The sequence below is a fragment of the Hypanus sabinus genome, chromosome 18, assembly GCF_030144855.1.
Source record: "Hypanus sabinus isolate sHypSab1 chromosome 18, sHypSab1.hap1, whole genome shotgun sequence".
In the NCBI taxonomy this organism is placed as follows: domain Eukaryota; kingdom Metazoa; phylum Chordata; class Chondrichthyes; order Myliobatiformes; family Dasyatidae; genus Hypanus; species Hypanus sabinus.
The window spans coordinates 51,974,438-51,998,832 of record NC_082723.1 but is presented as its reverse complement, the minus strand read 5'-3'; the positions used below and the strand labels follow the sequence as shown (position 1 = coordinate 51,998,832).

General features: G+C 44.1%; 2 protein-coding genes across 3 annotated transcripts in view; one reads left to right on the top strand and one right to left on the bottom strand.

Moving 5' to 3' along the window:
- LOC132377517 (POU domain, class 5, transcription factor 3-like) overlaps nt 1-1,953 on the top strand; it is a 29,092-nt gene extending 27,139 nt beyond the window's left edge. Inside the window, exon 5 of the mRNA XM_059943794.1 lies at nt 1,520-1,953. Within this exon, the coding sequence (XP_059799777.1) occupies nt 1,520-1,762 (243 nt within the window). The 3' untranslated portion in view covers nt 1,763-1,953. The remainder of the gene's footprint in view (nt 1-1,519) is intronic.
- Nucleotides 14-24,395, bottom strand: part of fut7 (fucosyltransferase 7) — a 114,210-nt gene continuing 89,828 nt past the window's right edge. The window contains exons 3-4 of one of the 2 annotated variants that reach the window (XM_059943798.1): nt 5,419-5,520; nt 14-197 (exon numbers count right to left, since the gene is read on the bottom strand). In XM_059943798.1, coding sequence (XP_059799781.1) covers nt 178-197; nt 5,419-5,520 — 122 coding nt within the window. In that variant the 3' untranslated portion in view covers nt 14-177. The remainder of the gene's footprint in view (nt 198-5,418; nt 5,521-24,395) is intronic. The other variant, XM_059943799.1, reaches the window with a different exon arrangement.

Below are 24,395 nucleotides of genomic sequence, written 5' to 3'. Positions count from 1 at the left end.
TCCTGTGGAGGCACCAACCTTGAGTCCGCCCGCCTCCAGAGCCACGAAATCCAGGAACCCTGAAGGTGCGCTGGTCTTATACGCCGCGTCGTTGGTATATCGAATAGTGGCCAGTCGTGAGATCCTGAGAGCAGGTCCCATTCCTGCAAAAACCCTTAGTCGGTGTGTAAATCCAGGTCAGGGTCTTTGAAAGAACCCTGAAATTAAAGAAGAGATGTTAAAGATAGCTGTTTCTGAAGATACAAGCAGTGGAGCCAGTGTTAGGTGCCATCGTCCTCCTGAGCACCTATATCCATGTAGAATAACCTGCAACAGCCACGGAGTGCAAGATCATGAGGTCAGAGTCCAACCTATGATACAACTGCTTAATAGTCTTACAGTACCAGGTAGGATCGTCGGGGACCCAAGCCAGCCAACCACAAACCATTCTAGCTGCTACCATCCAGGAAACAATACCACAGCGTAAAAGCCAGGACCAACAGGCTCCAGGACAGCTTCTTCCACCAGGCCATCAGACTGATTAACTCACACTGACTTGAGTATACTCTATATTACATTGACTGTTCCATTTATTATAAATTACTAAGACTGCACATTTAGATAGAGACATAACGTAAAAGATTTTTACTCGTGTATGTGAAGGATGTAAGAAATAAGTCAATTCAATTCTCTCGGGCTTTTCTATCCTCTGCCTCGTGGGAGAGCGGAGAAGATCGAATGTCCAGGGTGGTTGGGGATTTTGATAAAGCTGGCTACTGAGGTGGCAAGAAGTGCAGTCGGGCGTCCATGAGGGGACGCTGCCTTCCGCGACGTGAACAGTGTCCACAACTCAGTCTTTTTGCAGTCATATGCAGAACAGTTGCCTTACCGAGCCAATAGCTTCCTCCATTTCTTGGTGTCTTGACTTGTTATCTGATCTTGCTCCAAAACTGCTTAATTCTGCCTTTTGCATTTTAATAGTGAAACGTTTGAAGAACACATACAACATAGAACAGTACAGGCCCTTCGTCCCACAATATTGTACTGACTGTTTAACTCTTCTGTCCCACAGAGCTGTTTTTCTTTCATCCATGTGCCTCTCTTAAATATCACAAATGTATCTGCCTCCATCACCTCCTCTGGCAGTGTCTCATGTGCTTAGCATTCTGCTCGTTTTAAATGAACTACCCTGATATTCTTCCGCCAGCCCCCTCCATACTTTCTACCAACCACATTAAAATTATGCCTACTTGTATTGGCCATTGCCACCTTGGGAAGAAGACACAGGCTATGCCTCTTGTCCTCCAGTGACCAGATTTGTACAAACACAAGTCTTCACTCCTGCAATGCCATCGCAACCAACTCCTGGCTGATATTTTCTGGTTGGTCACTTCTGCTTTAATTGGTTCTACTGGGTGGGGGGGGGGGAGGGAGATGTGCTTTGAGATGATGGAAGAGAATGTTAAATTCCATTTGAACTTTGGGTTGAAGTTTCAAGTTGGCAGTGACTGACTGGAATTAAACTTTTATCTTTTGATAGGTGATCAGAGTTTGGTTTTGTAACAGAAGACAGAAGGGAAAGAGGATGACCCTCCCTTGTATGGAAGAGAATGATGTAGAGGTCCATGAAGGAAGCCCGATTTGCCTGCCCCCTGTTGCTCTGATGCCTGATCCCATTGTAACCCAGGGATATGGTGCAGCCATGGTACCTCCTCCTTTGTATATGTCTCCCTTTCCCCAGCCTCTGCACCCTGCTGTCTCCATGGCCAATCACAACAGTTAAGATGATCACTTGTAGGATGCTCTATATCCACTTGTAAGGACATCTGATTCCAATGATACCCTTCAGTAAAAAGTGCCTGAGTTGTTTAAACTTTTTGGGGGCTAAGAAACATCACAAGGGGATTTGTCTGCTGCTGACTTAACATTGTCTCATTTTTAAAAATATTGTTTTAAAAAAAATTATTTTCCCTAATGGGGTCTGGACATTATCAAGTTTCATTTTATATATAAAAAATTATTTAATGGAAATCGTCTAACTTATTGTAATGATAGTTTTACTTCCTACTCCCCCCTGCCCTCCAAATTTTGTGAAAGGTGCAAGTGAATGTTTTAATGTTGGTTACAACATTTCTTGATGGGCAAGTGGATGGAGCCACTAAATATTGCAGGCAAAGGAATTGTAGCTCCTTCTTCATAACTTGAGGCATCAGAGGAAGAAAGTAACCAAACATTTAAAATTGCTGAGGAAATGTGTCCATCTTAATGCCTTTTTCAGTCCACTGATCTTTTTGGTGTTAATCAATGCCACTTGTCCCTTGAATTGTGGACTGTCTTTTTTTTTCAAGGTGTCTTGATGCTTAGCAAGGTATGGAAGGAAGTTGTTGTGGATTAGTGGCTTTGAAAACATTTCCATTCTGAAGGATTATACAGATCAGTGGAGTCTGCTGGGAGTTCTCCAGTAGTCTAATGCAGTCACCCAATGGCACATGATAGGAGATTATAGATGAGGAAGGGTGGATGAGATTTGTTATGGTGATCAGTAGTGTTCAGATCTCTGGACAAGTGAAACTCAAACCTGGGGATCCATTAGAATCGTTCTTCCAGATTCTATATATGGACGGATTTGAAGACGACAATGGGGAAATGTGTTCTTAAAATTTCTGGTACTTTGCTCCCAATGAGTTTTAGAGGGTCTGAGTGTTGCTAGACATGCACAGGCATTGGTTAGTGAAGTCACACAGATGATCTTGCTGATAATGTGAATTTTTTTGTGGGGTGGAGATGGTGATGGGAAGGTGGTGTTGGGGTGAGTTTCTTGCAGGGGGAGGGAGTGTGGTGTTGGGCGGGGTCGGGTTCCTTTGTGGTGGTGGTGTCGGGGGGGGGGTCGGGTTCCTTTGTGGTGGTGGTGTCGGGGGGGGGTCGGGTTCCTTTGTGGTGGTGGTGTCAGGGGGGTCGGGTTCCTTGTGGTAGTGGTGTCGGGGAGGGGAGGGGAGGGGCGGGTTCCTTTGTGGTGGTGGTGTCGGGGGGGGGGGGGTTCCTTGTGGTGGTGGTGTCGGGGGGCGGGTTCCTTGTGGTGGTGGTGTCGGGGGGGGGGTTCCTTGTGGTGGTGGTGTCGGGGGGGGGTTCCTTGTGGTGGTGGTGTCGGGGGGCGGGTTCCCTGTGGTGGTGGTGTTGGGGGGCGGGTTCCCTGTGGTGCTGGTGGTGTCGGGGAGGGGAGGGGCAGGTTCCTTTGTGGTGGTGGTGTCGGGGGGCGGGTTCCCTGTGGTGGTGGTGTCGGGGGGGGGGGCGGGTTCCCTGTGGTGCTGGTGGTGTCGGGGAGGGGAGGGGCAGGTTCCTTTGTGGTGGTGGTGTCGGGGGGGGGGTGGGTTCCTTGTGGTGGTGGTGGTGTCGGTGGGGGGGGTCGGGTTCCTTTGTGGTGGTGGTGTCGGGGGGGGGTCGGGTTCCTTTGTGGTGGTAGTGTCGGGGGGGGGATGGGTTCCTTGTGGTGGTGGTGGTGTCGGGGGGGGGGGTTCCTTGTGGTGGTGTCGGGGGGGGGTCGGGTTCCTTTGTGGTGCAGTAAATCTTGTAATCTGTTGGCAATCTCCAAGGAAAAGTTGGGTCACAAGGAGCTAGGTTTTGTACTAGGAAGTGAGCAGTTGGGGTAGGACCAAGACCCCTCATCAGGACTGGAAAGGAGCAGAAGCCAGAATAAGTGGGGGAAGGGGATTGCAATTTGGTGGGTGAGACCGCCACCCATCACCTCCCAGCTTCATTCTCCCCCCTCATCACCTGGTTTCACCTATCACCTGTCTGTAGTTCCCTGCCCCCTGTAGTTTCCCTGCCTGAAATACTTTATTTCCCCTCCATGGATGCACCCTAACTTTCTGAATTCCAGCAATGTGCGTTGAAGGTTTCCAGCAGAATCTATCTGAGCTGGGTTCAGTGTGGGGGGGGGGGGGAAAAGATGTGTTTAATGGCTTCTGTTATGAAGTATTTTGAGTGTAAATCTACCTGTTGGATGATTGGCCATTGATTATAACTACTTTTTTTTAGATCTGGCATTAAACTGATATATAATGTTCAGAGTCGTGCCCACTTTGAGGCAGTTGAGCTGAAAGTCGTGTGGATATTGGCGGGGGTCACGTGTGACACAGATGTAACAGACAAAACCTGCCAATGAGAAGTGGAGTTGGTGGGGTGAGCTGTGCTCAGCTAAATCTGCTGGGTGTAACTAATGACCTTGCTGAGGATGTTCTGGTTTTTGTAATACTGGGGCTGTTGTGTAGTCAAGAAGATGTACATAATGTGTGAAATGCTGCAAAGGTGTTCACCCTGAATGGTCACTGAGTTGAACATGGTCAATGTGCTATCACTAGACAGTGGCAGAGTTGCATGGTCATTTGGTCAGTAGTTTGCCTGGGCAGAAACAAAGGAAATGTATTTGCTTTCTGCTCACTCCATCCCAATTAGTATGCCAGTGACTTGTTCACTGTTTTCATTAAGTACAACTTTTACAACACTCAAATCTTTTGCAGAATGTATCCCAGACCCACTTGCCTATATTACCCAATCTTGTTTCTGATCATCCCAGCCCTAATCTGGATTCTCTCCCTCTAAATCAGGGGCTCCCAACCTGGGGTCCACGGACCCCTTGTTTAATGTTGGGAGTCTGTGGTATAAAGGTTGCGAATGCCTGAACTAAATGATAAAGTAGTAAACATTTTGCATAAGCTTACATCTCTTGCAGATATAACCATTTAAATTGGTTTTGGCAAATCTGCATTTTAAAAGCAGGTAGAAGGCTCCAGATAAAAACACAAAATGCTGGCGGAACTCAGCAGGCCAGACAGCATCTACGGGAGGAGGTAGTGACGACGTTTCGGGCTGGAACCCTTCATCAGGAGAAGGCTCCAGTCTTACCAAGGTTCTGTGACTTCAGAGGCCAACTCTGAGCACTAGCATGTTTTATATTGAGCTTTTCTGCATCTGTGTCAATGTGAGGGGAAAAAATGAATTTGTTGCAAAGTCACTCACCCTACTTCCCCACCCGAATTGCTCCATTTACATTCCATTTGTTATTGCATTGCAGCCTCTTGCAACTTTCCTTGCTACAAGTTGGGACTCCTTCTTTGGCATACTTAATGTATGCTGTAGAAAAGGTTTGGGGCCTCACTGCAGGAGAATAACATTATTATCTGCTTCTTTGACAGTTAACTTTTCTTTCCAAATAATAACCAGACCAGGTCCCTGTTTGCCTCTGGCAAATACCTTCTAACTCTCATTGACATCAGTTTCCACACCTTGTTAGTAACCTAAACACAAATATCAACTTGCTGAATTGCAACTTTGTCTCCAACCAAGTCTATTGCATTTAATATCAGTGTAAAATACATTGGGTCTTTGATTCTGTGTGCTTCACTGACGGTTAAACAGATTTTGCCCTCTGCATTCACTGACCTGTGAAAGGAAAAAACTGGGTGTGCCATCTAGTGGCTAACTGTCCAACAGCAGCTGTGGGGCCAGACTTCAGGGTGACGGTGACAATCAAAATGCCTGCAACTGAAATAAATCATTATTGTAAGTAGACTATTGTATCATACTGTATGTAAAAGAAACTTGAAATGGAAGCTGCATTTATCAATTAAGTGTTTGTGCAATATATCAACTGATCTTTCTTTCTGCCTGTTTTTTAAACTTTGGATGTCTGTCATATCTGGCAAAAAAAACACTCAAGCCAATGAGGCTGGTTCAGTTTGAAGGCTTCTAGTCTCCATGTGGATGCCAGTTACCTGTTACTTAAGCTGTGCACCTGTTGTCATGGTTGCAATAGGTAAGGGTGATCGATTGATGATGTTCTCTGCGCAGTCTGGATGTGAAGAGCTAAGCAAGCTCTTCCACCAGCATGAGGCCAACCCAGAGAATGGTGGTCTGCTGAAGCGACAGCCTGACACCTGGTTCCTGTCAGAAGCATATTCCCGTGAGCCAGAAACTACCTTAACTCTTCAAATTTAATAAAAAGCTTTTGTACTTGGACATTTTGTAGGCAGAACAATTTCGTTTAGGTAAGAGTGCAATTAAATTGACATGACATTGTTGGGCCAGAGGTTCTGTTGCTATATTGTTCTGTCCAATATGGAAGGCACAGAACAAGTAGCAATGCCAGAAAGTTGCTAGTGGTGTTCTGCAGTTCAGATGGTATTTGGAGGGAGAAAGGATTAACACTTTGGGTCATAACATTTTATTAAAAATTAATGGACTAAGACCAACTCTTGCAACTCGATGGTTGTTTTAAAAAAAAATTGACAATTGAATTGCAATGTTGCACATGTGTTGGAAAATGAAATTCAAGCAAAAATTTCAGAGAGGTGACTAATTGTCATCAGTTGGCGCTGAGGAATTGCTAAGGCTGGGTTTTGCTGCTCAGAAGTCTGGGCAATAGATAAACTTCTTTCAATTCTGGACTGAGGACAACTTGCTTCTGAGGTGGCGGGTCAGATTCTGCCGCAAGTGGGGTGAAAGGTGGATTGTTTGGGAGATGTTGGATTCTTGTTCATATTCAGATTTTGAAGGAAAGGCTCAAGCTTCTCTTGTGTTCTGGACAGACCTAGTCTGGGGATTCCCAGAAGTCAGTGAGAGCAATTATAACATGGAGCACAATAACACAGTATAGGCCCTCTGACTTGTGATGTGCCAACCTTTTAACCTAGGATCAATCAAGCCTTCTACATAACCCTCACTTCTCTACCATCTCTGCATGGTGGCATGGTTTTGGTCCAGGAGAGGACACTGAGTTTGTTTCCGCCAGTGGACATAAAGGATTTTGCAGAGATGCTGGTGACATCTCTAATGTTTATAAAGGTTCTTCCCCCGTGTTCCAAGGTTCAAGTGTACAGGAGGGCAGGCATTATTGGCTGGTAGTTCAAACTCTCTATGGTTTGATCTGCAAGAACTGAAGACAGCAGTGATATTTATCTGTCCATATTTTTGAGGGACCGGTAACTCTCCCGTTGCCAGAAGGTAATGCTGTAGACAGGACAGGTTTGAGAGTGGATATTTAGTATCAGCTGTGTTACGTAAGGCCTGTTTTGTATTTATTGCTCAGGTTGAACAGTGCGTGTCTGCAATGCTCCCAAAGCTGGGAGGGTGAAGAGTTGGGAGATGTGGTCCGCATAGTTACCACTGGGGGAGGGGTGCAGAAGGATGAAGTCCTACAGAACCAGGAAGGAGGGTAGAAAGCAAGGTGTCAAAGATGGTAATCTCAAGTAGTATCTGGTACTGTCTGCTTGAGAGAAGGGATGCAGTGTATGACTGGAGAAATTGTGCAAGAGGGGAGGGCTTTTGGTTCCTGGGACTTAAGAACTTTCTGGGGCAGGTAGAACCTTAACAAGTTGGGTAGGTGGCATCTCAGTCCAGGAGCAATATTGTGGCAGTGAAGTATACATGTGCATCTACTGACCAGCTTAAGCTCTTTTAAAGGAAGATCCACCGACAAAGGTGATTCCTGGGGTGTGTTCATTGTCCTTGGAGTAGCAGCAGAACTTTTACTAGATTCTGATATGTTTGTACATGTACATACTGAGAGATTGGAGCACTGTACTCTAATGAGCTTTGTTGAGGGATAGTGCTGTTATTTTTTCACTTGGCATTGAGAATCTTTCCCTCTTCCCCCCCCCCCCCCCCCGCCCCCCAAATATTATGGACATTAAGACAGTGAAGATTGAAATCCACATGCTTTCACTTGGTTAAGTAGATTGGGAGAGGTAGATGAGGTAGGGACTGTCCATGATATTGAGTAGTGGAACAGACTTGGGTGTTAATGCATCTCCTGTAATTGTTCAGGTGCACAGCAGGTGGCACCACTGTGACAGTCCTGTAAGTAGAGGGAGGAACTGTCTGTCCTGCTGGCTCAAGAGGAACTAATATGCTCACACTAATTACCTACAAAATCCTCCTGAGCCCAGAAACAAGCTAATCCTCTAGCTTTTCACCTTGAAAGAAATTCTACTGTCTTTTGCTTAGCTTGTGGCATTTGAGTGAATTTATAGAATTCTAAATCGCCTCCAGGGGTGTGTTCAGCTTTCTCGGCCATTCAGATTGAACCCTAAATCAGCCAAAAGTCTATATCTTCCTGAGAGCAACCATTGTGCAGTGTGTCTGACCAATTGTCCTGTCTCCTATTCTATTCCCTGACCTTTCATTTCCTTTTCTTGCGCATCTGATTATTATTTTTTAAAAAGCGCCTATGTGGATCCTCATGGTCTGTGATTGTAATTGTTTAACCCTACCCGAATCAAAATTCAAAGTAAGTTATTATAGTGTGTATTTGTCACTATATACAACCCTGGCATTGATTTTCTTGCAGGCATTCAATGAAATACGAAATACAATTGAATCAATGAAAAACTACACACAAACAACCCACGCGCAAAAAAAATACTAAGAACAAGAGTTGTAGAGTCCTTGAAAGTTGAGGTGAATCTCAGTCCTGTTGAAGGGTTGCTTTTGGAAGTGTCAATTATTTATTCCTATCCATAGAGGCTGTCTGACATAGAGGCTAATTAGCGCTCCTCCAGCACATTGTATGTATTGCTTCAGATTTCAAGCATCTGCGTACCTCTTGTGTCTAGAGGTGAATGGGTTCAGTGTTGAGGTGAGCGAAGTTATCCACGCTGCTGCTGGAGCCTGATGGTTGAAGGATAACCTGAGTTTAAGATTTAAAATCAACGTGTGTATACGATGTACAACTTTGTGGTTCATCTTTTTGCAGGCACCCACAAAACAAGGAAACACAGTAGAATCCACAAAAAAAACCACACGTAGCGAAGACTGCCAATCGTCTAATGTAAAAGGACAAATCATATATATATATATAAACAAATAACATTGAACATGAGTCACCCAAATTAAGTACTCAGCTGTGGAGTTAGTTCAACAGGGAGTCAAGTGAATCCGGTGCTGAGACCCATCACTCCGGACTTCACCCAGTCTTGGCGGCGTGGACCCAACACTCCTGCCCCTCCCATCCGACAGTAGCAGCAAGAACAGGAGGGAGATGGTCAAATGCAGGCAGATTTCACTGAACACTGGTTTGTTTTCCACTCTCGGGGGGGGGGGGGCGGGTGGCCTCGACGGTTTTAACCAGCTTGGGGTAATGGCGCTGGGCGTGGGTTTGTTCTCCGCAGTTGGACCTCAATGCAGTGTCTGTCCTAGCCAAACCTGAACTCCTGAGGGAGTCATTCATTGAATCCTTCAGGGGATTCCAAAATTGCTAGTTCATTTACCGTAAATTCCGGACTATAAGCCGCTACTTTTTTCCCCACCCTTTGAACACTGTGGCAACACTGCGGCCTATACTACAGTGCGGCTAATGCATGTTTTTTTTCTCATGCCACCAAAAACATTTTGCCTCGTAACAGTAGGCCAATAAAATTGATGAGTAGTTCACAGAGGTCCAATGAAATTGTACGATAAATCAAGCGCACTTTCACAATTAAATTATTGTAAATCAGTCATTTGTACTCACCCTCATCAACATGGAAAACACTCGAAGAAAAGCATATGATGCAGCTTTTAAGTTAAAGGCAATCAATCTGGCGGTTGAAGAAGGAAATCGAGCTGCTGCACATAATCTTGGCATAAATGAATCGATGGTGAGATGGAGACGCCAGCGTGAAGAACTGAGTCAATGCAAAAAGACGACAAAAGCTTTCAGAGGTGATCATAGCAGATGGCCCGAACTTGAAAACTTTCTTGAAGACTGAGTTAACACACAGAGAGCAGGCGGCCGCGGTGTTTCCACCGTGCAGATCAGACTGAAGGCTAAAGCAATCGCCACCAAAATGAAAATTGAAGATTTTAGAGGTGGGCCATCGTGGTGTTTTAGATTTATGAGACGAAAAGGCCTGTCCGTCAGGGTACGCATGACTCTGTGTCAACAGCTCCCTCCCGACCACGAGCAAAAACTTGCTAACTTCCGCAAATTCACTCAAACAAAGATAGCGGAGGAAGATGAAGAAGGCGATCAATAACTTTTCCTGGTAGGCTGCAGTATATATATATTTTTACCAGTCGTTAGGAGATATTGGAATGTTGTTCGTGCACTGTTCAGTAAAAAAGTATACACAACGTAATTTGTGTGTTACCGATACGTATGTATATTTAAAAGTAGCTATTACAGGCACTGTTCGAAAAAAAGCATTTGCAATATGTATTTGTTTATGTTACCATACGGATTTAATTAAAAGTTAAAAAATCCTCACGTGTAATATCTTTCTGTGTAAATATCTCATATTACAACGTGGGACACCTGCGGCTTAAAATCCGGTGCGGCCTGTACAAGTACAAAATCAGGTGCACTCTGTAGTCCGGAATTTACGGTAAATGGTCCAAAAGTACACTTTCAAAAGGGGGAAATTACAGACCGTGGATTTCAGTGATCATAAACTCAGTCTAGCAGTTTTGTGAGCTGCTGTAAAATGTCACAGTATATTGACAATGTAAGCTTGGAGTCTTGAATGCCAATAATGGCAAGCTTTATTGTATTTGCCCCATTCTGAACATTATCTTCATTTGTCACATATACATTGAAGCATATAGTGAAGGGCAGGAGATTCTTCAGATGCTGGAAATCCAGAGAAACAAAATGCTGGAGAAAATCAGCAAGGCTGGCAGTGCCCATGAAGAGTAATGAAAAGTCGCCATTTTGGGCTGAGACCCTCCACCAGTCCTGAGGAAGTGGGAAGAATCCAGAATACGGTGGAAGAGGGGTGGCGAAGGAGCATAAGCTGGCAGGTGATGGGTGAACCCAGCCGAGGGGGAAGGTGGTTCACTGGATGGGAGGATGAAGTGAGAAGCTGGGAGGTGATGTGTCGGAAAAGTTAAGGTACTAAAGAAAAGAATCTGGTAGGAGTGTGCACGACGGGAGAAAGCAAAGGAGGGCGGGCACCAGAGGGAGGTTAGAAACATAGAAAACCTACAACACAATACAGACCCTTTGGCCCACAAAGCTGTGCCAAACATGTCCCCTACCTTAGAAATTACTCAGGGTTACCCATAGCCTCTATTTTTCTGAACAGCATGTACCTATCCAGGGGTCTTTTTTAAAAGATCCTATCATCTGCCTCCACTGTCGCTGGTAGCCCATTTCACACACTCACTACTCTTTATTTATTTAAAGAAAACATCTCCATGCACCTTAAAACTGCTGCCCTCTCATACTAGCTATTTCACCCCTGGGGGAAAAGACCTCTGACTATCCACATGATGAACGCTTCTCATCATGTACACCTCTCATCCCGTCGCTCCAAGGAGAAAAGGCAGAGGTCATTCAACCTATTCTCATAAAGCATACTCCCCAATCCAGGTAACATCCTTGTAAATCTCTGCACCCTTTCTATGGTTTCCACATCCTTCCTGTGGTGGAGTGACCAGAACTGAGCACTACAAGTGGGGTCTGACCAGATTACCTCTCGACTCCTAAACTCAATCCCACAGTTGAAGGCCAATGCACTGTATATCGCCTTAACCATAATCAACCTGCGTAACAGTTTTCAGTGCCCTATGGACTCGAACTCCAAGATCCCTCTGATCCTCCACACTGCCAAGAGACTTACCATTAATACTATATTCTGCCATCATAGTTGACCTACCAAAATGAATCACCTCACACTTACCTGGGTTGAACTCCATCTGCCACTTCTCAGCACTGTTTTGCATCCTATCAATGTCGCATTGTAACCGGACAGCCCTCCATACTAACTACAACACTTTAAACCTTTGTCATCAGCAAATTTACTAACAACTCCCTCCACTTCCTCATCCAAGTCACTTATTTAAAAAAAAAGTGTAATGAAGGGTAGGGATCCCAGAACAGATCCCTGAGGCACACCATTGGTCATTGACGTCCATGCAGAATATAACCCGTCTACAACCACTCTTTGCCTTCTGTGGGCAAGCCAGTTCTGGATCCACAAAGCAATGTCCCCTTGGATCCCATGTCTTACTTTCTCTGAGCCTTGCATGGGGTGCCTTATCAAATGCCTTGCTGAAATCCATATACACTACATCTACAGCTCTACCTTCATCAATGTGTTTAGTCACATCCTCAAGAAGTTCAATCAGGCTCTTAAGGTACGACCTGCCTTTGACAAAGCCATGCTGACTATTCCTAATTATATTATGCCTCTCCAAATGTTCATAAATCCTGTGCCTCTCAGGATCTTCAACTTACCAACCACTGAAGTAAGACTCACCAGATTATCTCAACTCAACCCCTCCAATCCTCTGGAACCTCTCCCATCCCCATTGATGATGTAAAGATCATCGCCAGAGGCTCAGCAATTTCCTCCCTCACCTTCCACAGTAGCCTGGGGCACATCTTGTCTGCTCCCAACGGCTTATCCAACTTGATGCATTCCAAAAGCTCCAGCACATCATTTTCCTTAATATCAAAATGCTCAAGCTTTTCAGTTCGCTGTAAGTCATTCCTACAATTGCCAAGATCTTTTTTCTGTAGTGAATACTGAAGCAAAGTACTGAGTAAATACCTCTGCTATCTCCTCCAGTTTCATACACTTCTCCACTATCACACTTGATTGGTCCTATTCTCTTAACGTCTTATCCTCTTGCTCTTCACGTACTTGTAGAATGCCTTGGGGTTTTCCTTAATCCTGTCCAAGGCCTTCTCATGGCCCCTTCTTGGCTCTCCTAATTTCATTCTTAAACTCCTTCCTGCGAGCCTTATAATCTTCTAGATCTCTTATCATTTACCTTTCGTAAACTCTTGACTAGATTTACAACATCCTTTGAACAGCATGGTTCCTGTACCCAACCATCCCTGACTCATTGGAATGTACCTATGCAGAACTCCATGCAAATATCTGCTGAATATTTGCCACATTTCTTCTGTACGTTTCCCTGAGAACATATGTTTCCAATTTGTACTTCCATGTTCTTACATGATAGGCTCCTATTTTCCTTTACTCCAGTTAAATGTTTTCCTAACTTGGTGTCTGTTCCTATCCCTCTCCAATGCTATGGTAAAGTAGATAGAATTATGATCACTATCTCCAAAATGCTCTCCCACTGAGATCTGACACCTGACCAGGTTAATTTCCCAATACCAGATAAAGTACAGCCTCTCCTCTTGCAGGCTTATTTACATATTGTGTCAAGAAACCTTCCTGAACATACTTAACAAACACCACCCCATCAAAACCATTTTCTCTAAGGAGATGCCAATCGATATTTGGGAAATAAAAATCTCCCACCACAACAACCCTGTTGTTAATATTACACTTTCCAGTATCTGTCTCCCTATCTGCTCCTTGATGTCCCTGTTATATTGGGTGGTCTATACATTTAAAAAAAAAATGCCCAGTAGAGTTATTGACCCCTTCTTGTTCCTAACTTCCACGCACAGACACTCCATAGAAAATCCCTCCATAACTTCCTCCTCTTCTGCAGTTGTGTCACTGATCAATAGTGCCACACTCCCACCTCTTTTGCCTCGCTCCCTGTTCTTTCTGAAACATCTAAAGCCTGGCACTCTAGCCATTCCTGCCCCTAGGCCATCCAAGTCTCTGTAATGGCCACAACATCATATCTCCAAGGTCATAGGTGGGTGAAGAGAAAAGAAAGGGTAAGAGGGGAGCTGGAATGGAAAAGGACAGAAGGAGTTGGGAGAGGGAGACAAGTTACTGAAAAATAAATCAATGCTCAACTAAGATGGGAGTTCATCTCCCCTTCACCACCATTACCCTTTATCTGGTTGAGCTGGTCCTTGCACTCAATTTCTATTTTAGATCCTTCCACTTTCTCCAGACCCAAAGTGTAGATTTGGGCCCCAGATATACCTGTCTCTTTGTTGGCTATGTGGAATAGTCCACATTCCAAGGCAGGCCAATAGCGTAGCATTTAGGATAATGCTGTTACAGGGCTGGGAATAATGGTTCAATTCCCGCAACTGTCTGTAAGGAGTTTGTACATTCTCACCATGACCATGTGGGTTTCCTCCCACATTCTGAAGACTTGTGTCAAGTCAAGTTTATTGTCATTTTGACCATAAACTGCTGGTACAGTACACAGTAAAAATGAAACAACGTTCCTCCAGGACCCTGGTGCTACATGAAACAACACAAAACTACACTTCGGTTGTCCATTGGAATCTGAAGATCACCATTCTATTAATGGTGAGAACTGTGATGACTATACAGTCCTATCCTGGACCCACAAGTTCTATGGCAGGAGGGATGTGTACATGTGGTAATGGTGGCAACTATGGCTGCATTTCTCCTGGCTCTCTTTTGTGGTCTTCTGGTTCTTTCCATCTCCAGAATATGAGCCCCATCCCTACACAGCTGTCGCCAAGTGTTACGGTCAGCAGCAACATCCTCCAGGTCCTCAGGTCTGATCTTGCACTTCCTTAAAGCATTCTTCATCTGATCCTTATAGCGCTTCTTCAGCCCTCCAGCTGAGCGTCGACCATGATGTATAGCTGGCTGTATAACGCTCTGCAGGGTAGCCGACATTGGGGCATCCTTATCACGTGTCCCAGCCACTGCAGCTGACGCTGGGTGACCATGGCCTCAATACTTCTGCAGTTGGTCTTTACTGGTATTTCAGTGAGAGGCACCTGTTCATGCCAAGCAATTCCTAGGATGCGCTGAAGGCAGCTATGTGGAAGCGCTTCAAGGACGTGATGTGACGGCTGTAGGTTACCCAAGCTTCACAGCCATAAAGGAGGGTGGTGACACAGACCGCTTGGTATACGGCAAACACAAAGTACACTGCAGGTGCTTTCCTCAGCCTTTGTAGAAAGTAGACACGCTGCTGGGCTTTCTTTGCTATGGAGCAGGTGTTGAGGGACCAGGTGAGATTCTCTGCCAGGTGAACACCCAGAAATTTGGTGCTCTTAACGATCTCAATGAAGGTTCCATCAAGGTTCAGCAGAGAGTGGTTGCTCTGTGCCCTCCTGAAGTCAACAACCATCTCTTTTGTTTTGTTCACGTTCAGAGACAGGTTGTTGGCTTTGCACCAGTCTGTTAGCCACTGCACCTCCTCTCTGGGCTGACTCGTCGTTCTTGCTGATCACAAGATCGCAAGACAAAGGAGCAGAAGTAGGCCATTCGGCCCATCAAGTCTGCTCTGCCTCTCCACCATGAGCTAAATTATTCTCCCGTCTAGTTCCAATTTCTGGCTTTTTTCCCATGTCTCTTGATACCCTGACTAATTAGATACCTGTCAATCTCCTCAAAAACCCTCAATGATTGGGCTCCCACAGCTGTATGTGGCAATGAATTCCATAAATCCATGACCCCCGGCTAAAAAAACTTCTCCTCATCTCTGTTTTAAATGGGTACCCTCTAATTCTAAGACTGTAACCTCTTGTCCTGGACTCACCCATCAAGGGAAACAGCCTTTCCACATCTACTCTGTCCAACCTTTTCAACGTTCGAAATGTTTCTATGAGATCCCCTCTCATTCCTCTATACTCTAATGAATACAGTCCAAGAACGGACAAATGCTCCCCAGATGTTAGTCCCTGCATTCTAGGAATCATCCTCATGAATCTTCTCTGAACTTTCCCCAACATCAGCACATCCTTTCTAAGATAGGTGGTCCAAAACTGCAAACAATATTCCAAATGGGGTCTCACCAGTGCCCCCATGGAGCCTCACCAGTACCTCCTTACTCATACACTATTCCTCTTGAAATGAATGCCAACATAGCATTCGCTTTCCTTATTGCCGATCCAACCTGATGGTTAACCTTTAGGGTATCCTGCACTAGGACCCCCAAGTCCCTTTGCACTTCCGATTTTTTTTTGAATTTTCTCCCCATCTAAATAATCTGCCAGATTGTTTCTTCTTCCAAAACGTACAACCGTACATTTCTCAACATTGTATCTCATCTGCCATTTCCATTTGAATGAACATGGTATATGGAATAAGGTAGATCATCTGGCAGCACAGTTAGGGATTGGCAGGTATGATGAGGGAATCACTGAGTCACTGTTGTAAGAAAATTGTAGTTGGGGGCTTGACATTCAAGGATATATGTATCGAAAGGACAGGTACGTAGGCAGAGGGGTGGTGTTACTCTGGTACAAAATGAAATCAATTCCTTCTGAAGAGGTGACATCTTTGGAAGATGTTGAATTGTGGGTAGAGTTAGGAACTGGAAGGGTAAAAAGGATATATGTAGGCCTCTGTACGGTAGCTAGGGCATGGGCTACAGATTGCAACGGTGATAGAAAATGCATGTCAAAAGGACAATGTTATGATAGACATTGGAGATTTCAATATGCAGGTAGATTGGGGGAAATCTGGTTGGTGCCAATTTTAGATCCCAAGAGAATTTCTAGATGGCAGTTTAGAGCAGCTTGTTGTTGAGCCCATTTGAGGGTCAGCTATTCTGGACTGGCTGTGTAACAAACCAGATTTGATTAGAGCTTAATCCTCACAAAGCAATGATCATAAAATGATGGAATTTGCCCTGCAGTTTAAGAGTGAGAAGACAGATGTATCAGTATTACCGTGGAGAGGTACAAGAGGGAAACACTCAGCTGCTTTGCAAAAACGAGCCCATGGTATTACGGGAAAGATAACATACATACACCACTGGCAAGAGGTCGAGAGGGAATAAGGGGAGTCTTTTCTGATTGACTGCCGTGTCCAGTGGTGTTCCGCAAGGGTTGCTGTTGTGACCGCTTCTTTTTGTGTTGTATGTCAATGATTGGAATACTGAACTGGTGGCTTTGTGGACAAATTTAATGATGATACGAAGATAGATGGAGGAGCATGGAGGCTGCAGGAGGAGTCGAATTTGGAGCGTAGGCAAAGAAGTGGCAGGTGGAATACAATTTCCAGGACTATATGGTTATGCGCTTTGGTAGTAGAAATAAGTGTAGAATATTTAATAATTGGGGAAAAATACAAAATCTGAGGTGCAAGGGACTTGGGAGTTCTTGTGCAAGATTGCCTAATGGTTAACTTGGAGAATGAGTCTGTGCTGAGGAGGGCAAATGCAACATTAGCATTCATTTCAAGAGAACCAGCGAACACAAGGATGTACAATTGTTGTAATTATGAGGCTTTATAAGGCACTATGAGGGCCCCACTTGGAAAACTGATTTTTTGCCCTTCATCTGAAAGGATGTGCTCACTTTGGAAGTTTGTGAAAATGATTCCAGGAATGAAAAGCTTCTCATATAAGGAATGTTTGGCTCTGCATGTACTTGCTGAATCTAGAAGAATGAGGGAGGACCTCACTGAAACCCATCAAATGTTGAAAAGTTTAGAGAGAGGACATTTTCTATAGTGGGGGAGTCCAGGATGAGAGGGGCCTCCATTTAGAAAGGAGATGAGAAATTTCTTTACTCGGAGGGTGGTGAAACCAGAATTTGTTGCCGCAATGACTGCTGTGGCCAGGTCATTGAGTGTATTTAAGGCAGAGGTTATAGATTCTTGAAAGATAATGAGGAAAATGTAGCTGAGATGAAAATGGATCAACCATGATCAAAGGGTGGAACAAATGATGGGCTGAATTGCCTAATTCTGCTCCTGTGTCTTGTGGTCTTATGGAATGTTTTATAAACCTACTAACTCTTACAGCCACCTTTACCATACCGCTTCCCACCCTGTCACTTGCCAAAATAATATTCTCTTTTCTCAGTATCTCTGTTTCCACTGCATCTGTTCTCAGATGGCTTTCCATTTCAGAGCATCTGAGATGCCCTTTAAGGAACACTTTCCATTCCTCTGCCAGCAATGCTACCCTTGCCCTCATCTCCATTTTCTGGACCTCTGCCCTTACCCCATCTCCCACCATCATAATGGGGACAGAGTTCCCCTTGATCTTCCTACCATCCTCGTGTCAACTTTCTGCAGGGATGCTCTCTCCATAATTCCCTTGTTTGTTCACCCCTCCCCACAGATCTCCCTCCTGATCCTTTTCCTTGTAAGCGGAGCAAGTCCTACCCCTGCCCATTCACACTGACTACCTCAAAATGTCAACTGTTATTCCTCTTCATAATTCTGCCCAACCGGCTACATTCATCTAGCATTTTGTGTTGATGCAACGAAATATCCTCTTTTATTAATTTTTTATGCATTTCTACAAACTCTCTATAAAGAGGAGTTATGAATATATTCAAAAAAAAGATCCCCACACCTTTTGAAATTGTGTCCGCATTGAGAAGTGAGTAATGAATTTTTTCAAGGTCTGAACAGGACATAATATCATTAAGCCATTGAGCATGAGTGAGTGGGGCAATATCTCGCCACCCAAGGAGAACTAAGCGTCTAGCCAAAAGAGGCAAAAGATAATGTTCGACGTTTAGTCTGACTCAAATGCATGTCTTCCTCACTCAAGGTACCGAAAAGCGCAATCATAGGATTAGGTTCTAAGTGGTGATTAAGAATATGGGATAATGAAAAGTTCGCTAAACCAAAAAAATTTCCTAAATTGAGACCAAATCCTTAAAGTTTGCTTAACAATTATGTTAACTGTTACTTTATTTGCTGAAAAAGAGTATGATCCAAGAAGAGACAATAGAGGAATTTTTTACAGAATTAACTTCTAAGGAGACCCATGATGGGCAATCTTTATGATAAATATAATAGGACCAGAAAGTAATATTCCTTATATTGGCAGCCCAATAGTAAAACCTAAAATTGGGTAGGGCTAATCCACCCATTTGTAATAAATGCAACTCTGCTGATGCCTCTTTAATTCATATGTTTTGGTTTTGCCCTAAAATTGAAAAGTTTTGGTGGGAAGTATTCCATCCCTTCTCACAACTTTTTAGGGTCCAATTTGACCCAAATCCCCTTACTGCCTTGTTTGGTATTATTGCAAATGAAAATATAACTTTAAATACTCCTAACCTACAGGTTTTAGTTTTTACCTTTCTTTTAGCAAGAAGAGCAATCGTGCTTAAATGGAAGGAGTCTACCCCTCCTACACATCTTCAATGGCTACGTGATATTATGTCTTATTTAAATTTAGAAAAGATCCTCTGCTCAGTCTTAAATTCAAAACAATCTTTTTATGATATCTAGGGATCTTTCCTAAATTACTTTCCCAATTTATAAAGTTTAACAGTGCACAGACTTATGTATATTTCTATCTTCTCAAATGACTGTTTTCTTTTTCTAATTATCCATTATCATTCATCAGCTTTTTTCTTTGGTAGTTGGTAGGGGGTTGACTTTCTTTTTATATACAAAATTTCTTTTGTGATGAATGACCTATCTTTAAATTTTTGATTACAGAATTGTATACCTTTTGTGTTATGCTATAACATTTGATCCATTTTATTACAATATATGAATGTACACAAGTTATGTTGAGATGTATCTATGTGTTGCACTCTGTAAATCTTGTTTTTTTTCTTCTGAGTAAAAATATTGTAAAAAGAGAGGATATGGGATAAAGATAAAAAAAAACTTCTCTCAAATTTCTCTAGACTAGGACAAACTCAGTACACATGGATAAGAGAAACCTCGCCACCTTTATACTTGTCATAAACAGGACTAAAGTCAGGATAAAACCGTGATAATTTAGTTTTAGACATGTGAACCCTATGTACAACCTTAAACTGTAAAAGACAGTGGTGAGCACACAATTAACTGACTTAAGAATTGAATCCCAAGCCATGTTAGATAAAGAAATAATTAAATCATGCTCCCAAGCAGTTCTAATTTTATCAAAGGGGTCATACCTCAAGATCACTAACTTAACTCAAAATAAAGATATTAAGCCTTTACCCAATGGAATAATACAAAGAAACAGGTCCACAACGTTTTTCTTAGGCATCTCAGGAAAATTAGATAATAAAGAGTTAATGAAATGTCTAATTTGAAGGTATCTAAAGAAATGGGTATTAGGTAGATTAAATTTTGCAGACAGTTGTTGAAAAGTTGCAAAATGATTATCTATGACATAGGTGTCAAACTCAAGGCCTGCAAGGCCATATCCGGCCCGCGAGATCATTTTAGATAGATCTATTATTTTAATAATGGCCCGGCGATATGAAGCCTATGATTGTAAGTTAATACCAATCATAAAAATAATGCTTGCTCAGCAGTCTTCTTCATAAGAAATGGAATTTGTGAAGTGAAACACTTTGTAGTTATAGCAGAGACTGAGACACATGAGAACAGGCTGAGAAAACGGAGGCAATGAAAGCTGCGTTCGCACGCGCCCGACTGATCCGGCCCGCATGAAGCTGCTTTTTGCTCAATCCGGTCTGTGACCTAAAATGAGTTTGAAACCCCTGATCTATGAAAATATCTTCAAAGTGATCTTTCTATACCAATCATGAAATGTTGAGTCTTGCATAGAAGGTAGGAAAAGATGATTATGTAAGATAGGACTAGAGAGAGAGAAACCATGAAGGCCATTAAATTTTCTAAACTGAGCCCATATTCTCAGAGTATGTCTAATAAGAGGATTAACAATTAGTCTAGACAACTGACAAAGAAGTGCAGAAATATCCTTAGTCGAGTTCAACTCCATTGCCACCTATTTTGGACAATCAGACTCCTTATTAAAAAAAAGGACCAAAAAGAAAGATGACAAATATTGGCTGCCTCATAATATAAATGGAAGTTAGGCGAAGCCATACCACCTTTTTTAGATTTTTGAAGGTAAGCTTTATTAAGTCTAGGATGTTTGCCCTTCCATATATAGGACAAAATGATAGAATCATTTGATAGAATGATAGAATGCCCGTCGATGCGGGCAGCAGAGCGGGAATAAGGAGTGCTCGTGATCGACAGACAACTGGGGATCAGAGGATCAGCCGTTGTAGGTAGGCCGAGACCCTCGGACCTACCTGGAGAGTACCTGAGGAGGAAGGTAAAGCTGCACAAGCGCAGGTGACGTCAGCGGCGAGCGTGGGCTTTATAAAGCGGCCCACTTTCAGTAGCAGGCAGCGGAGTGCGCAGGAGCAGAGTGCTGGGCTTTGGCTCAGCGGGCTTCGGTGCAAGAGGACTTCGGCAAGAAGAAATCAGTGAGCTGGAGTACGTGCTTTTCATTTATTCTGACTAATCTGGGATCAGGTAATGGGGAGACAGAGCAGTGGTGTGCTCCGTATGCAGTATGTGGGAGGTCAGGGTCAACACAGTTGTCCCTGATGACCACACCTGCAAAAGGTGCATCCAGCTGCTGCTCCTATCAGACCGAGTTAGGGAGTTGGAGCAGGAGCTGGATGAACTACGGATCATTCGGGAAGCAGAGAGAGATAAGAGTTATTGGGAGGTAGTCACACCAAAAAGACAGGAGGTAGGCAAATGGTGACAGTCGAGAGGCAGGGGGAGCAGACAGAGAGAGAAGAGCACCCCTGTGCCTGTTCCCATCAAAAATAAGTATACAGTTTTGGATACTGTTGGTGGGGATGACCTACCAGGAACAAGCTGCAGCGGTCCTGTCTCTGGCACTGAGGTTGGACCCTCGACTAGGAAGGAGAGGAGGGAAGAGAAGAGAGTGGAATTGATAGGGGTTTCTATAGTCAGGGGGCAGATAGGAGATTTTGTGGGGAAGATCGGGAGTCTTGGAGTCTTGTTGCTTCCCTGGTGCCAGGGTCCGAGACATCTCAGATCGGGTGCAGGTTATTCTCGAGAGCGTGGGCAAGAATCCAGATGTTGTGGTCCATGTAGGGACCAATGACGTGGGTAGAATGAGTGAGGGGGTCCTGCGTAGGGAGTTCAGGGAGTTAGGTGCGAAGCTGAAGAGCAGGACCTCCAGTGTAACAATCTCAGGATTGCTACCTGTGCCACGTGCGAGTGAGGCAAGGAACAGGAGGATTATAAAGATTAATACGTGGCTGAGAGGATGGTGCAGGAGGGAGGGCTTCAGGTTTGTAGATAATTGGGCTTTGTTCCAGGAAAGGTGGGATCTGTTCCGAAGGGATGGTTTACACCTGAACTGGAGAGGTACTAACATTCTTGCAGGGAAGTTTGCTAGTGCTTCTTGGGGGGGGGGGTGGTTTAAACTAAATTTGCAGGAGGCGGGGATCCAGAATGTGTGAGAGGATAGCGAGAGGGAGAATAAAGGACAGGTGGGGACTAAACGGTTCCGGAATATTAAGTGTGTAGTAGAAAAAGGTGAGGCAGAACAAGTGATAAGGAGGTCACATGTACAGAGGGATGGTCTGACGGAACATGAAGTTAAATGTGTTGAAATAATAAGTACATTTAGGAAGGACAACAAAATTCTAGGGGCGTATAGCCTGATGGGAGTTCGGGGAGCTGGGTTAAGCACAAAAGGCAGCGATTCAAACAGAGAGAGGAGAAATGGGCTAAAAATTTTATATCTGAATGCACGAAGTGTCAGAAATAAGGCCGATGAGCTTGAAGCTCAGGTTCGAATGGGTAACTATGATGATGTTGGGATAATGGAGACATGGCTGCAGAGAGATCAGACCTGGGAAATGAATTTACAAGGGTATATGTGCTATCGTAGGGACAGAAATGTGGGCAGAGGGGTGGGGTAGCCCTGTTGGTGAGGAATGAGATTCAGTCCTTTGCAAGGGGGGGACATAGGGTCAGGGGAAGTAGAGTCTGTGTGGATAGAACTGAGGAACAGTAAGGGCAAAAGGACCCAAATGGGTGTCTACAGGCCACCAAACAGTAGCATGGATATTGGGTGCAAGTTGAATAGGGAGTTAACATTGGCATGTGGCAAAGGTAATGTTGAAGTAGTTATGGGGGGATTTCAACATGCAGGTGAACTGGGAGAATCAAGTTGGTGCTGGACCACAGGATAGAGAGTTTGTAGAGTGCCTACGGGATGCATTATTGGAACAGCTTGTACGAGAGCCGACCAGGGACAAGACTATTCTGGATTTAGTGTTATGTAATGAACAGGATTTGATAAGCGATCTTGCAGTAAAGGAGCCATTAGGAGGTAGTGATCATAATATAAGTTTTTATTTGCAATTTGAGAAGGATAAGGGCAGCTTGGAGGTGTCTGTGTTGCAGTTGAACGGGGGAAACTATGGAGCCATGAGGGAGGAGCTGGCCAAAGTTGACTGGACGAATAGCCTGGCAGAAAAGACAGTGGAACAGCAATGGCAGGTATTCTTGGGAATAATGCACAAGGTGCAAAATCAGTTCATCCCCCAGAGAAGGAAGGATTCAAAGGGGGGGGGGGGGAAAGGGGCCACAGTGGTTGACAAAGGAAGTCGGAGATTGCATAGCATTTTTTTTAAAAAAAAGGAAGTATGACAGAGCTAAGGTGAGTGGGAGGACAGATGATTGGGAAGTTTTTAAGGAACAACAGAATGTAACTAAAAAGGCAATACGGGGAGAAAAAATGAGGTATGAACGCAAGCTAGCCAGGAATCTAAAGGAAGATGGCAAAAGCTTTTTTAGGTATGTGAAGAGAAGGAAGGTAGTTAAAAACAATGTTGGGCCCTTGAAGAATGAATTGGGTGAAATTGTTATGGGAAACAGAGAAATGGCAGAAGAATTTAATGAGTACTTTAGATCTGTTTTCACTAAGGAAGACACAAGCAATCTCCCAGATGTATGGATGGGCCAAGGACATAGGGTAACAGAGGAAATGAAACAGATTGACATTAGGAGGGAAACGGTGATGAGTAGACTGATGGGACTGAAGGCTGACAAATCTCCACGTCCAGATGGTCTGCATCCTAGGGTACTAAAGGAGGTGGCCCTGGAAATTGCGGATGTATTGGTAATCATTTTCCAATGTTCCTTAGATTCAGGATCAGTTCCTGAGGATTGGAGAATGGCTAATGTTATCCCACTTTTTAAGAAAGGAGGGAGGGAGAAAACAGAACTATCGACCTGTCAGCCTGACATCGGTGGTGGGAAAGATGCTAGAGTCCATTATTAAGGATGAAATAATGGCATATCTAGATAGCAGTGATAGGATTGGGCTGAGCCATCATGGATTTACCAAGGGTAAATCATGCTTGACTAATCTGTTGGGAGTTTTTTGAGGATGTAACCAGGAGGTTAGACGGGGGAGATCCAGTGGATGTAGTGTACCTCGAGTTTCAGAAGGCTTTTGATAAGGTCCCACATAGGAGATTGGTGGGTAAAATCAAAGCTCAGGGCACTGGGGGGGGGGGGGGGGAAGACATTGACATGGACAGAAAACTGGTTGGCAGATAGAAAGCAAAGGATAGCGGTGAATGGGTGTTTCTAGGAATGGCAGGTGGTGACTAGTGGGGTGCCACAGGGCTCGGTATTGGGACCACAGCTGTTTACGATTTACATCAACGATTTAGATGAAGGCATTGAGAATAACATCAGCAAATTAGCTGATGATACTAAGCTGGGTGGCAGTGTGACATGTGATGAAGATGTTAGGAGAATTCAGGGTGACTTGGATAGGCTGGGTGAGTGGGCAGATACTTGACAGATGACATTTAATGTGAATAAGGGTGAGTTTATCCACTT